Genomic DNA, 12,755 nt, shown 5'->3' on the forward strand with positions numbered 1-12,755 from the left:
AATGCTAAACTTAAGGGTCTCCTAAGCTACTTTCAAATCAAACACAGTAGATGAGGAACATTTTGCTCCTTTGTGTATGAACATTGCTGTAATGAATACCTCTTAAATCATATAAGGAGATAAATAAATAAATCGAGTTTTCATTCTACATAATACAGTTTTTATTTAGTTAGTGCCTTCGATTTGAAAGTTCTACCTTAACTTTGGCATTTTTTCTGACATCTCAGATTTTGTGATCTATTTGTCTCTCTATCACTTCTTTTTTTCATCATTTCTATTAAAAAAAAAAAAATCTTGAATCTTTTACAACTACTCAACTCCCTCCATGTTTCTGTATCCACTGTTGCATCCCAGGTTTCTGTGTCTTTGCTGTCTACCCTCCCCTCATTCATTCCGTTGACTTTTGTGCAGCACTCTGATTTAAATAGCAGCTGGATGTGTAGTTATGGGGTTACTTTTAACCTACCTTAAACTGTAATGTAACAACAAAGCTGATACATTCAACTGTTAGCAGGTTTAGGATGACTTCAGCCTTTATTTTAAGGAATTACTTCATCTGAAGTCTTTCAGTTGGCATTTATCAAGTGATATCTTCCCACTGAGCTCTGATTACATTCCTCTGGTCCATGAAAGTGGCAGTGTTTACAGTCTGCTTGCTAGCTTCAACACGATGGTGCTTTTGTTTGGTCCCACGTGAAACAAGTGGATTGTGGGTTGTTAGCTGCCGTGTGTTAACAGGATACAGTAGCACCAACATAGAAGGTGGAACACGAACAGTGGAAAACAAAATGTGCAGCCCTTTATTTTTTGAAGAAACAGAGAAGGAACCTATTTATAGCACGCTAACAGGTGCTCAGTCTGTATGTGTAAATGTTATTTCAGTGTAAAATCATAATCATATGCAAGTGAAGGTGGGTGGGAATTACTCCAAGCTCTTTGAACTAATAAGAATGCTAATGGTGTAAGAACACTTTTGACATGGCAGACATCAAAGCGTAGGTGAAACAAATTTGGCTAATGAGGGCTCGGTTCCATCAAGCGTCAGAGGGATTCTGCATGCACAATACCGGGACCAGCTCATTTTAATGGAATGCACTTGTTTATAAACCTTTTTTGCTCTTATGCCTATTAAAATAATGTTGTCTTGTCCCGTAGAGCAACAATTTAACAGGAAAACAACAGTCATAATTCCAGTGTGTGCTCTCAAAGCAGTGCATACCAGTAAACAGTATCTGTATAAAATATCAATCAATTGATGATCGCTAGGAAATAATTCCATAAACAGAACATATACTAATGAAATTCTATATAAATATATATATATTCAATCTAAGTGAGTATAGCACTGGACTGAAACCTTTGATTATTGACTCAAAGGGCAGCAGTAGCAAGCGGCCGAATAAGTTTAATCAAATGACTGCAGTGCTGACATCATCACCTTCTCTCAATCATGCCCCACCCACTTCAAATCTGTAATAAAAGTCAGAACAAAGAAACGCAAATGTTGAATTTTCAGACTGCAGCTTTATCAGAAACAGCTATGTTCATGTAGACAAGTCAAACCACTGTTAGTTACAAAGCACATTCAGAACAGCAGACATAAAGCCAAAGTGTTTTCCACTAGAGAAATAAGATTCAATCTGCCAATTTACCTAATAAACTCAAATATTAATGTTAAGACCCCACAATATTCTAGAAAAAACTAATCGACTAACTTACATTTAAAGGTTAAGAAATTGCAATGTTATATACTCTAATTACCTGACTGATATAAAAATGGAGGTTAACAAAATCCAACCCAAATATTTCTTAGGATCTCCATTCACTCACATTGGTGAGCTGATTGAGGCCCTTTAGGTGAGCAGCACAGTTTGTGAAGAGAAGCTTGGAAATTTTGAGTTTACAGTTATTTGTGCAAACAAAAAAATTGTTATACTTATGCAACAGTTAATGCTATCCGAGTTGTGCGCCACTGAGAATGTTGCACGAACAACACGAAAACAAATGAAAATTTCAAAATCGCTATGTGCTCATCTTAATTTCCTATAGGAGCAGAGACTGAGGTATCTTCAGCAGGGAGGCAGACCCAACCAGGGACAGACACAGGTGGGAACAGCGTATGGTTTTCCTCTTTTAGCCTGTAAGGCACTAGAACATGTTGTTTAACCTTAAAATCCTCTGTGGTAATTACATGCTATAATGTAAGTGGTGGCACTTTGTACAGGCTAACTGAGAAGCTAGCTCCTCCACAGTTTATTGCTTCCTTGATCAGCTATACAAATAAGTGGTCTGGGAACAGAACCAGTTGGTGACATTTTAGAAGTTGACTAAAATGAATTAGAGATGCAGACATTCTAGTTTCTTTTTTTCCTCTTTCTATTTTTTAGTCTGAAGCTGAGAAGCTGCAGCGGCTGAAGGAGCGAGTGGAGACTCAGGAGGCAAAGCTGAAGAAGATCCGAGCCATGAGAGGGCAAGTGGACTACAGCAAACTGATCAACGGAAACCTCTGTAAGCCTAAGCACAGTGCAGAGATGATGACTATGGATTACAGGCACTGCAGTTTACAACTACTTATTAAAGGACAGTGTACCATAAATTTAATCTGAAATAGTCTTGCTGCTGCAGTGCGAGGGAAGCCTGCACAGGGGATTTTTGAACTGTTTACATGAAATGGCTGAAAATTTATTCAGCTTAAAAGTGACTGATGACTTGCATTGCATTATGTTTGGTGTTTGTGCATTTTGCTGTAGATGCAGAACACCCACTGTTTATTCTCTCATTATTTCTGTCTCCTGTGTCCAGCTGCTGAAATTGACCATGTGAGCAGCTTGTTTCAGGAGAAGCAGGCAGAGCTGCAGTCTGCAGTGATCAGAGTTGACCAGGTATGTGGAGAGTTGTTTGGGATGAAGGTTTAAAATTCTACCAAAACTTGTTAGGTTTAAAGGCTTGGTGGTCCGTTGTTAATTTTAGAAACTGCATTTTTACCAGTTGACTCAACAATTGGAGGATTTAAGAAGAGGACGCCTTCAGCTACACTCATCTCAGGGGGCACCCACTGGGCCCCAGGGTGCAACCACTGGCCATAAAGGATCACCTCTGTCTGGCCCTGCAGCCCTGGAGCTGAGGAAACTTTACCAGGAGCTTCAGGTAAATGATGCATCTTCAATCTCTAATCTCAGAAATCATGAATGCAATTCAGCATATTCTGGTTGCCTTGGTCATACAGTGGTTTTCACAGTAAAAAGATTCTAAAATTGCTTGTTTCAGGCTCGTAACCGTCATAACCTTGAGCAAAGCAGCAAGTTGGCTCAGAACAAGGAGCTGCTGAACAAGAGAAATGCCCAGGTGACGGTGATGGATCAACGCATCGGTGACCTGAGGGAACGTCTGCATAAAAAGAGAGCAGAAGTACAAAATTTAACTCTTTTATAGTTTCATATTGTAAAAGTCTCTAGAAACACAGTTCATTTGCACTTAATTTCTCACAACAACTTCAAAATGATTTGGCAGTTACTGGAGGTTAAATTTTTTCTGTCCTCCCCTCTAGCTGAGTCGTATGAACGGTGGAGGCCTATCCTCCCCTCAAACCTCGTCCCACCCTAGTGGTGGAGTTTCGGGTCGAGTTGCGGCTGTCTGCCCCTACATCCAGGTTCCAGCTGAGGGGAGACAGGAGGCGGGTTACCCCCTGCCAGCTGACCCGCCACCCAAACCCACCCCACTCAGCCACATCCGCTCGGTCTCAGGTTGGTAGAATTATCGTCTTTTCTTGTTTAGCATTTCAAAGCGCTGCTCTGTACAAGACTTGGATCACTTGGTTTGTCCTACATCTCTGTCTGAGCTCTAACTTGCTGTCCTTCTATTTCTTTTTCCTGTCTGTTGGCTCCTTTTTTCCTTTCCCTTTATCTGTTGTTGTTGATGTGATCCCTAATGTTAATGATTTAACATGGTGGTTTTGTGATTATTGTTTTGTTGCTTGTTGTGGTGCTGGTGGTTGTGACTGTCCTTATGATGTCATCTTGATGATATTCATGTTGTGCTTGTCCGTGTTGCGTTTTGATGGTTGTTAACCTATCGTGGTTGGTCTTGTTACTGTCTTTGTGGTGGGTGTGGCCGTGCAGAGGAGGACAGGAGTGGCATCAGGAAGCCTCCCAGCCAATGGAAAGTGTCAGATTTAGACATCGTCCTGTCAGAGCCCACTGAGTCGTGGGAGGGACCCGGGTCCCCTCAAGGGGGCGACAGTAACAACAGTGAGTCCTGGAGAAGTCGCTAGAGAAACTTTCTCACCACTAGCTCCATTGGTGATAGATTAGCAGCATCTTGAGCCTTAACCCCTCTCTGCAGCAGCCGCTGGTGTGTGGACACCCACTGTTTGTTTACATGCAAAACAAGTTGCTCATTAACCAAAACTAAGGTCTGCATCATGCAAAGGCAGGTATCAAAATCATTGACAACTTATAGGACACAAACATGAGAAGGTGCTACTGTTGTTTTGTAATGAAACCTGCAGTGTGGAGCTCGTGTCTTCCCCTTTCTGGTGGTAAGAGTGATTAGACAAACGCGAATGCTTCTGATGTATGTCTGCAAGTGTTCGTCCTCGCTGTCAGTCGCTTTCTTTTTTAGACTGTGATCTTTCCTTTGAGCGCCCAGTTTGTCTTTTTTATCTGGAGCATCAGAGCCTTTTCTCAGATCCTTTGTAGGTTTTTTCATCACAGGCCCCACCTACTTGCTGTAGCTCTGGCATTTTTGGTGGTTGACATAAAGTACATCACAATTGGGAATGTCTGAGCAGAAACCAGATTTAATATTACAAATTAAATTGAAATGTATCAAATGTTCATGCATATGTAAATTCACTCCACACTCCAGATTATATAATTGCACCTCTTAATTCACTTTTTATTTTTATTAGAACTGAGTGGACGATGTTTACATCAAAAACTTTGACATATCAAGCTACATTTGATACACTTGTAGAAAAGAAGTGGGTCGTATAAAGAATTTATGCAAAAATATTTTTAGTGTCCATCATTTTCATGGATATAAATAAATGAACATATACTTTCAAGTTTAATGGCGCAAAGAAGAATTTTAAGCCATTAACTGTGGTTCTGTGATGTTTACGTTTGAAGTTATACAGTATTAAATAGAGATTTGAAAAATCAAGGCCCAGAACAGTGACAGCAGAAGAGGAGCTAAACCCAAGACATACTTCCTTTAGTTGAGTCCTGGGCTGAAAAATGGAGGGGAACATTCAAACCAAGCATGCTGTTGAGTGTTCATGTCCGTACTACAATACAGAGCAGATGGTTGGGAGAGAGAACATAATTAAATCAGCTAAACAAAATGACTTTTAAATGTAAGGGTCATGCGTATAAGGACACAGACATGACATCCGATAGCCAGCAGCTGCTCAAAGTTTGGAAACTCAGACTCAGAAAATAAACTCAGGGCAAACCACAGTCTGGACTTAGATTCATATTCAGTTGTTCCTTCATGCCTTCCTCTGTGGTCTAGAAAAGTAGAAAGTAAATTTCCCTAAATAAGACCATCAGCTGCAATGCTAGAATAATTACTGATAGGAAACCTTTGAAACTGTGGACCTAATTGCTCCAAACACTGAACTGCAAAACAAACATATCTCAGTTCAGGTGTCCTCACACTACTCCACACTTTGGGAAATGTACTTTTTTGCTTTCTTATTGACAGTTAGATGAATATAGAGACTTTGATAGCTGTACAGCAGTTGGCTAGCTTAGCGTAGCACACAGACTTTAAACAGGGGAAGACAGCTAGCCTTTCCAAAGTCCTGCCAACTGCTGCCACCATGATGTTGCCAGACAATCAGTGAGTCTTAGAGGTTCTGGCGTTTGGTGACTTTTTATAGCTTTGTACAGACCCAAGTTAGCTGTTTTCATCTGTTTCCGGTCACCATACTAAACTACGCTAAGCAACATGGGGCTGTATCTTCATATTTAGTGTACAGACTGAGAATGGTGTCGATCTTCTCATGTGCTATATTTCACTAAATGGCAGATTTTTTCTTTTGAATGGTACATCATTTAATCTAGTTAATAACCATACTTGCTTAACTTTTTAGTGTCTGCCTCCATTCATGTATCTAGAATTGCTTTTTTCAGTGAAACCTCTCCTAAATCACAGGCCTTGTTGTGTCGAGTCTTTCTCATTCTGCAGCATGAAATCAAACTCTCATCTTATAGTTACTCACTTATACTTACAGTAATATATCACTACAGAGTTGGAAGTAGCACAGTGTTTATACTCAGTTCAACTACTGCTGGGTATAAGCAAAGTGTCTTGAAACAGGACTGTTACTAATCCCATTGTGTTCTCGAATGCCAAAGCAAATGCCAAAGTTCTATTTATTGTCAGGGCTTCTGTAATGTGGAAAATACATAGTTGTAAATCATGTCAACAGTCCACCAGGCAGGCACAACAAATGAATGGAAGGAAGTGTGAGGTATGCTAACTTGTTACTATATACAGTATGTATAATGAGTGTTTGTGTGAGCTGGATAACAAGAGGTTTTAGGTAAGAAGGGTTTTTTAGAGTCATGGCAGCTGTCATCAGAGACGTTAAAGCTTTCAAACGAATGTTTGCACTGAATACTCTGTTATATGACTACAAGTGGAGAAGTTCACAAGAATCACAGCAAGAAATTATAATGATTTATTCATTGAAAACCCTCATGTTATAGAAGCAGGTTTCACATTCCACTGACTGGAACTAATATTTGCTTGAAAGTGGTAACAGGATCCATGTGCCAGATTTTCTGATGCAATAGCTGTTTTTTTGAGCGTACTGTTAGGAAGTTTGGGTGATCAATAGAAATAGACTCAAAATTCCTTAGTGGTCTGTTTAAGAAAAACACTTTTAGATTTTTGAATCAGTATGTCAATATTGTCCTTTTATTAGCAATCAGATCTGGTCTGGTTGGTACTGTCTAGCTGTGATATGATGAAAGGTTCAGCTGATTATGCATGTACCTCTGTCATGTCTCCACACTACATGTTAATCTCCATCCAGGAGACAATTAGCTTAACATAAGTATAAAACTGATTAAAAGGGGGAACTTGTGAACAGCTACCCTGATTTTGTCCAAAGGTAACAATAGCTATCAACAGCTGCTTGTTTCATCCAATGAGGGAGCAGCAAGGAGTTTCTGTATTTGATCTTGTGTCGACTGGGGCCTTTCTGTGTGGAGTTTGCATGTTCTTCCTGAGCCTGTGTGTTCTTTTCTGGCTGCTTCAGCTTCCTCTGACCGTCCAAAGACATTTATGTTAACTGATTGGTTATTCTAAATTTGTGTAGGTGGTTTGCTGTCTGTCTGTGTTAGCCCAGTGATGGACTGTCAACTGGCAACCTGTATAGTGAGTGTTTGTCTCTGTCTAATGGCAACTGGGATAGGATCCAGCCCCCTGTGACTCTCTACAGAATGAAGTGGCTGATAGTGGATCTTAATCTATACAGAAAACTACGCTAGCTGTTTCCCTCTGTTTCCAGTCTTTTCTGCTAAGCTAATCTAACTAGATGATGGCTGTAGTTTAATATTTTGGAGACAAGTATGAGAATATTCAACTTCTCAGCTAGTATGAAAAGTACTGATTTAATGCTAACTAATTGTATGGAGCTGTTACCTAAAGGAGAGGCCTGAGTGGTGATGAGTTTACCTGATGTTTTGTAATAACGCCAGTGAAATAAACTGCACTGTCTTTGCTCTATAACGCCGAGTGACTGCTTCTAATCTGGGCTGTGAGGCAGATAGCCAAGTTTCCACCTCGCACAGAGCTGACTGTTTGCTTCCTGTCGTGACTGTTTTCTTCCTGAGGTCAGCAGGTTACAGCAGCTTCCAGTCAACAGTTTGTACAGCAGAGCTTACTGTACTGACTGCAGGACTCCCAGGTTCAACAGTTAATCAGTGTAAGTCTGGGATGTGCCAGAACTGTGACGTGGCTGTACCACTGTCATCTGGGCCAAATGGTTGGGTAATCATTTTAAATGATACTTTGACGCTACATTGCAGTGTTTTCATACCCCACAATGGAGTAAATAACACTGCAAAAGCTTTTCCATTTATTTTTAGCCGTTTTGGCTACGTGGCTTTAGGGATGACTGTGTTGATCTGTCTGGGAGTGAGTTCACCATGTTAGATGAATCTTAAGTACTTACTTTGGTAATCACCTGACTTATTCACAAGGCTGTTTCATTTTAATTAGTCTTCAGGGTGTTGCGATAGTGTGAAGCATCAAGCTAGGCCGCTGACCTTCACCTCACCTTCACATGTTAATAGGCAATAGTGGATCAAGACTCAGTGAGTGACCGGTACTGTGACCTCAGTGCATTGAACTGTGCCAGTCAGTTATGTAACACCGCCTCTGTGGAGACTGAGCCTGGGATAAACTGCAACTTTTCACATCCAACAGGCTTCATTTTCTAAAAGCTAAGCATTTTAACACAATCAGTCGAGCCTGTTTAAACCTTCAGCGCTGCAGCTTTCTGTTTTTGGAGTTTAATTTTTCCAAGTCAACAACAATTAAGTGGCTTTTTCTGGGGAAAATAGCAGAGCAACACCCAAAAGCCATATCCCATGACTGCATTTGTCAATTACTATAAATGTTTGTTTTTTATTATTGGAAACTGACATTTCAGCAACAACACAACTCATAAATTGTGTAACCAAACTCATGATCAGAGACTTCTGTTCCTTTGCTGTGCTACTAACGGGATACTAAAGACATGTTTGCAGTGCAGAATACACCGTAATCATCAATCATGTAGAGTAGTTGTTAAGCAATTTAGCGCCTGTCTTATTATATTACAGTATTTGCTATGTTAAGGCTGGACAATTCAATGCCAGACATGTCAGGTCAAATTGAAAATAACTAGATGACTCAGAGTCGGTTCCAAATATTGCATAATTGTTATGCTGACTGTGAACTGTGGTACTGAGTAATGGACCAACGCTGTCATTTACACCCCCTGGTCTGCACTGTTTTTGTGTTCCTCTTGAAATGAAGCACATGTATGGATAATAATGCACTTTTATTTTTGCTTTGCTGAGCTGCGTAAATTTTACTGTAAAAGTAAATGCAAGCTAGTTTAAAATATTCAGCCCACAAGTCAGATTTTCAGTCTCTTCTTACTATAGCATATGGTAATGACAGTTTACTGTCTTCTCATCATGCCGCCTCCTACTTCCAGCTACTAATCCTATCTTTTATCTCTTCTGACTACTTAAACATTCATGGTCTTATTCCTCTCTGTTTGGGTCTGTCTTCTGATTTCTCTCATTAATTGCCGTTCCTGTTTTAATCTTTTTCCCATCTCTCTTCCTCTGCCTCACCCACCTAATTCTCCTTCTCAATCTCTGTTCAGCCAATGAAGCTTCATGGCCCAGCATCAGTAAGAGTGTACCAGACTGGAGGACCAACAGTCCAGAACAGGTACTGTTTCTACATTTGGCATGGTAATAGAGAACATTCTCTATAATAACTCTCATTAATTCTGTCACGATTAAAATGTTGCCATGTCCGGTAAGTGATATTTTAGAGACATTTCAAAATTCCTCATTTTGCTGAAGCCCCACACGAGGCTCCTACTTTATAGACCATGTCATTAAAGCAGCATATGAACTTTTCAACTCGAAAAGGTTCAGGAAGAAAATCTACTTTGAGAACAGCCATGGAGGTTTTTGTGGAAAAATTGGATTATGCAGTCACACTTTAATTACCCTTTAGCTTTACCCTGCGTATCTATGTCCCCTTCCCCTCAGCTTCCCTCTGGTTATGGTACTTACCCCAGTGCCACCCACCAGGCAGCGGGACATCACTGTGCCACTAGCTCCCTGCCCCGTTCTGCCCCTGGTACACTGGGCTGGCCCCGATCCAGCGCTGCCAATGCCACGTCCTCCTCTTCTTCATCTTCCTCTTCACAGCAAATACAGCAGCGTATTTCTGTCCCTCCTAATTTAAGTCAAGGTACTGTAAGGCCTTTTTATAATTAATGAGTCGCATCTTTGCTGCATGTCCTAAAAGATTTTCTAAAGAAGAGATGTTAAATGATAGATCTTGTCATGTTGATTTTGTGTTTCTGTCTTCCGTCAGGTTCTGCCACCACCTCCCAGCCCTCTCCACTGTCCCCACAAACAGAGCGGACAGATCCCCCTCCGGCTGTGGCTGTTCGTCCCTACGTTCCGGATCATCCCTCCAGGCCACAGTCCCCCAGGAAGGGCCCCGCCACTATGAACAGCAGCTCCATCTACAGCATGTACCTCCAACAGCCTCAAGTCAAAAACTATGGGTCGCTCAGTAACAGAGCTACTGTCAAAGCAGGTACTGTAACAGCAAAATTAATTTGTCATTTTAAACTTTGCCATATATTCAGATTCTGCACATTTATTGTTTGCAGAGTGTTTGCAAGGGAAAACCAATCTCTGCCTTTCCTTTTCCCCTTTTGTCCTCAGTCTACGGTAAACCCATCCTGCCCACCTCCTCCACTTCTCCATCCCCTGTGCCTTTCCTCCAGGGAGGAGGAGGAAGAGCCGCAGGGGAGGATGTTACAGATAAAGAGGGAGGAAAAGGTGAAGGAGGAGAGAGCAGCGACGGGCAAATTCTGCCACCACCCAGCGTGGACAACATCCCTCGTCCTCTTAGTCCCACTAAGCTCACCCCAGTTGGTAGGTGCCAGGGGATAAATCAAACTGGACATAACTAAGAAGTGTGGCATTTCCAGTTTATGTCTTTTTGACATACCATTATTAACTCTTGACTTTATAGTAAAGTACATAAGTAGTATAATTATAAAGTCTGTGCATTGTTGCAACAGTATTTTACTGTCAAGTAACTGAACAACACATTTACAATAGTCATAAACAATAAATATAACCTACCACAAGTCATGTGCCTAACTCATAGTAACCTTGCATAAATGTTGAGTGTTCATTTAGTCTTTAAAAAGGTTATGATCACATTACATTAATATACCTATTAGTTAACAAGCACTTCTTCATCAAGACCAATTTGGCTACTAAATTGAACACTAGATACAAGAATTTATTTTGGAAGCAGCAACAGTAAATACAGTATGCCATAAACAGATGGCAAAAGAAGAAATTTGGGTTTATACATCATAAACTCTCTTTAAAATATTAGAATTTCCCATTTTTTCCTTCCACAGCCCACTCCCAGCTACGATACCAGAGTGATGCAGACCTGGAAGTTCTGCGGCGACGCCTCAGCAATGCTCCGCGACCCCTCAAGAAACGGAGCTCAATCACTGAACCTGAAGCTCCACAGGGCCCAAACATCCAAAAATTGCTGTATCAGAGGTTTGTGCTACTGTATTTTGTTCCCCGCCAGAAAGATAAATCTTTTTTATTGGCCTGAATTTGAAACAGAAACTGAATCAAGGCTGGTACAGTGAAATTATTTTCTGATGTGGTTTGCAGGTTCAACACGTTGGCAGGAGGCATGGAGGGAAGCTCAGGTAAGACTCTGAGATGGTCAGGTGACATCAATGGATCAACAGGATGATGCATAAATTAAAGTTTCCATCTTTATTCCAGGCAACACTTTCTACCAGCCTGAATGCCTTTTGGGTGAAATGGACAACATCCATTCAGCTAATGGGAATGTGGAGCCTGGTGACAAGCATGTCAGTGTGACGGCCGTGGAGTCTGAAGTTCAAAACCTGAACTCAGACTCCCGCCGCTTGTCTCCTCCCTCTGTTGCCGTGGAAACATCCAAAGAGACAACAACATCAGTCGGGATGAGCAACAATGTCTCTCCGTCCACCCAACCCAGTCCATCACCTGCCCCTGATAGGCCAGAGGACCAGAATAATAACAACCATCGAGGATCTAGTCCTGCCCAAAACTCAGGAGGCCACGCCTCCCCTTCTCCGTCACCCCCTGCTCCACCGTCACAGCCTAAGGTGCCTAAGGTATAACTACACCTGATACTGAGTATGCACATTAAGACCATGTCCACTGAATATTATTTACACCTCATCTCCATTGTTTCTCAGCAAGAAATATGTTACTGCTGACCTCAACAAAACAAGTGTTCTCTCTTAGGGCTAATGTGTCAGATTAAGCAGCAAGTACTTACTTAGCAATTCCTTTTCTGCTTTGTCAACACATTCCTGTTTCTCACTCCCCATATGCTGCAGGCAAAGCGAACAAACCTGAAGAAGCCATCATCGGAGCGGACAGGCCACGGTCTTAGAGTCAAGTTTAACCCTCTCGCTCTGCTGCTGGATGCGTCATTAGAGGGAGAGTTTGATCTGGTGCAGAGAATTATATATGAGGTAAAATATAACAGAATGTTGCAGTTACATTATGTGGTATTTTTAGTTTACTACAGTTTTTCATATTTGAAGAGCTTCTAAAGCTCTGTCAGGTGGTTCAATATTATAGTTACTACAGTACATTACTGCAGAAAACCTACACACACAAAAAATCACAAGACAGCCAAACTCTGACCAAACAGTCTTTAAAATGTAATATAGCAGCTGGCCTGCTGTGGTAGATTGGTCTTTCCAGAATGTAAAGTGAGTGTAAAATAAGGTGTAACAAGAATTTACTGAACAAGAAAAAAAACAAGATCTTCAGAGGGACCTTCTGTTGAACCTTCAGATTTAGTTTTTTCTGTTCAAGAGGACTGAATATCATGTGATACAGCTTTGTTCTAATATTTCTAATTTGGTTTCTGTTCCGTGTTCACATTTTGTTATGCAA

At 41.0% G+C, this 12,755-nt stretch overlaps 1 protein-coding gene across 12 annotated transcripts in view; it reads left to right on the forward strand.

Moving 5' to 3' along the window:
- LOC111581699 (apoptosis-stimulating of p53 protein 1-like) overlaps positions 1 to 12,755 on the forward strand; it is a 53,690-nt gene that overhangs the window by 36,867 nt on the left and 4,068 nt on the right. For 6 of the 12 annotated variants that reach the window (XM_023289982.3, XM_023289981.3, XM_035957143.2 and 3 more), the window contains 15 exons: positions 2,050 to 2,106; positions 2,388 to 2,508; positions 2,803 to 2,882; positions 2,989 to 3,147; positions 3,268 to 3,408; positions 3,548 to 3,743; positions 4,119 to 4,247; positions 9,395 to 9,462; positions 9,792 to 9,996; positions 10,123 to 10,350; positions 10,482 to 10,694; positions 11,195 to 11,345; positions 11,466 to 11,503; positions 11,583 to 11,959; positions 12,188 to 12,325. In XM_023289982.3, the coding sequence (XP_023145750.1) occupies positions 2,050 to 2,106; positions 2,388 to 2,508; positions 2,803 to 2,882; positions 2,989 to 3,147; positions 3,268 to 3,408; positions 3,548 to 3,743; positions 4,119 to 4,247; positions 9,395 to 9,462; positions 9,792 to 9,996; positions 10,123 to 10,350; positions 10,482 to 10,694; positions 11,195 to 11,345; positions 11,466 to 11,503; positions 11,583 to 11,959; positions 12,188 to 12,325 (2,301 nt within the window). The remainder of the gene's footprint in view (positions 1 to 2,049; positions 2,107 to 2,387; positions 2,509 to 2,802; positions 2,883 to 2,988; positions 3,148 to 3,267; positions 3,409 to 3,547; positions 3,744 to 4,118; positions 4,248 to 9,394; positions 9,463 to 9,791; positions 9,997 to 10,122; positions 10,351 to 10,481; positions 10,695 to 11,194; positions 11,346 to 11,465; positions 11,504 to 11,582; positions 11,960 to 12,187; positions 12,326 to 12,755) is intronic. The other 6 variants (XM_055006159.1, XM_055006161.1, XM_055006160.1 and 3 more) reach the window with 3 other exon arrangements.

The sequence above is a fragment of the Amphiprion ocellaris genome, chromosome 20 (assembly GCF_022539595.1).
Source record: "Amphiprion ocellaris isolate individual 3 ecotype Okinawa chromosome 20, ASM2253959v1, whole genome shotgun sequence".
Taxonomy (NCBI): domain Eukaryota; kingdom Metazoa; phylum Chordata; class Actinopteri; family Pomacentridae; genus Amphiprion; species Amphiprion ocellaris.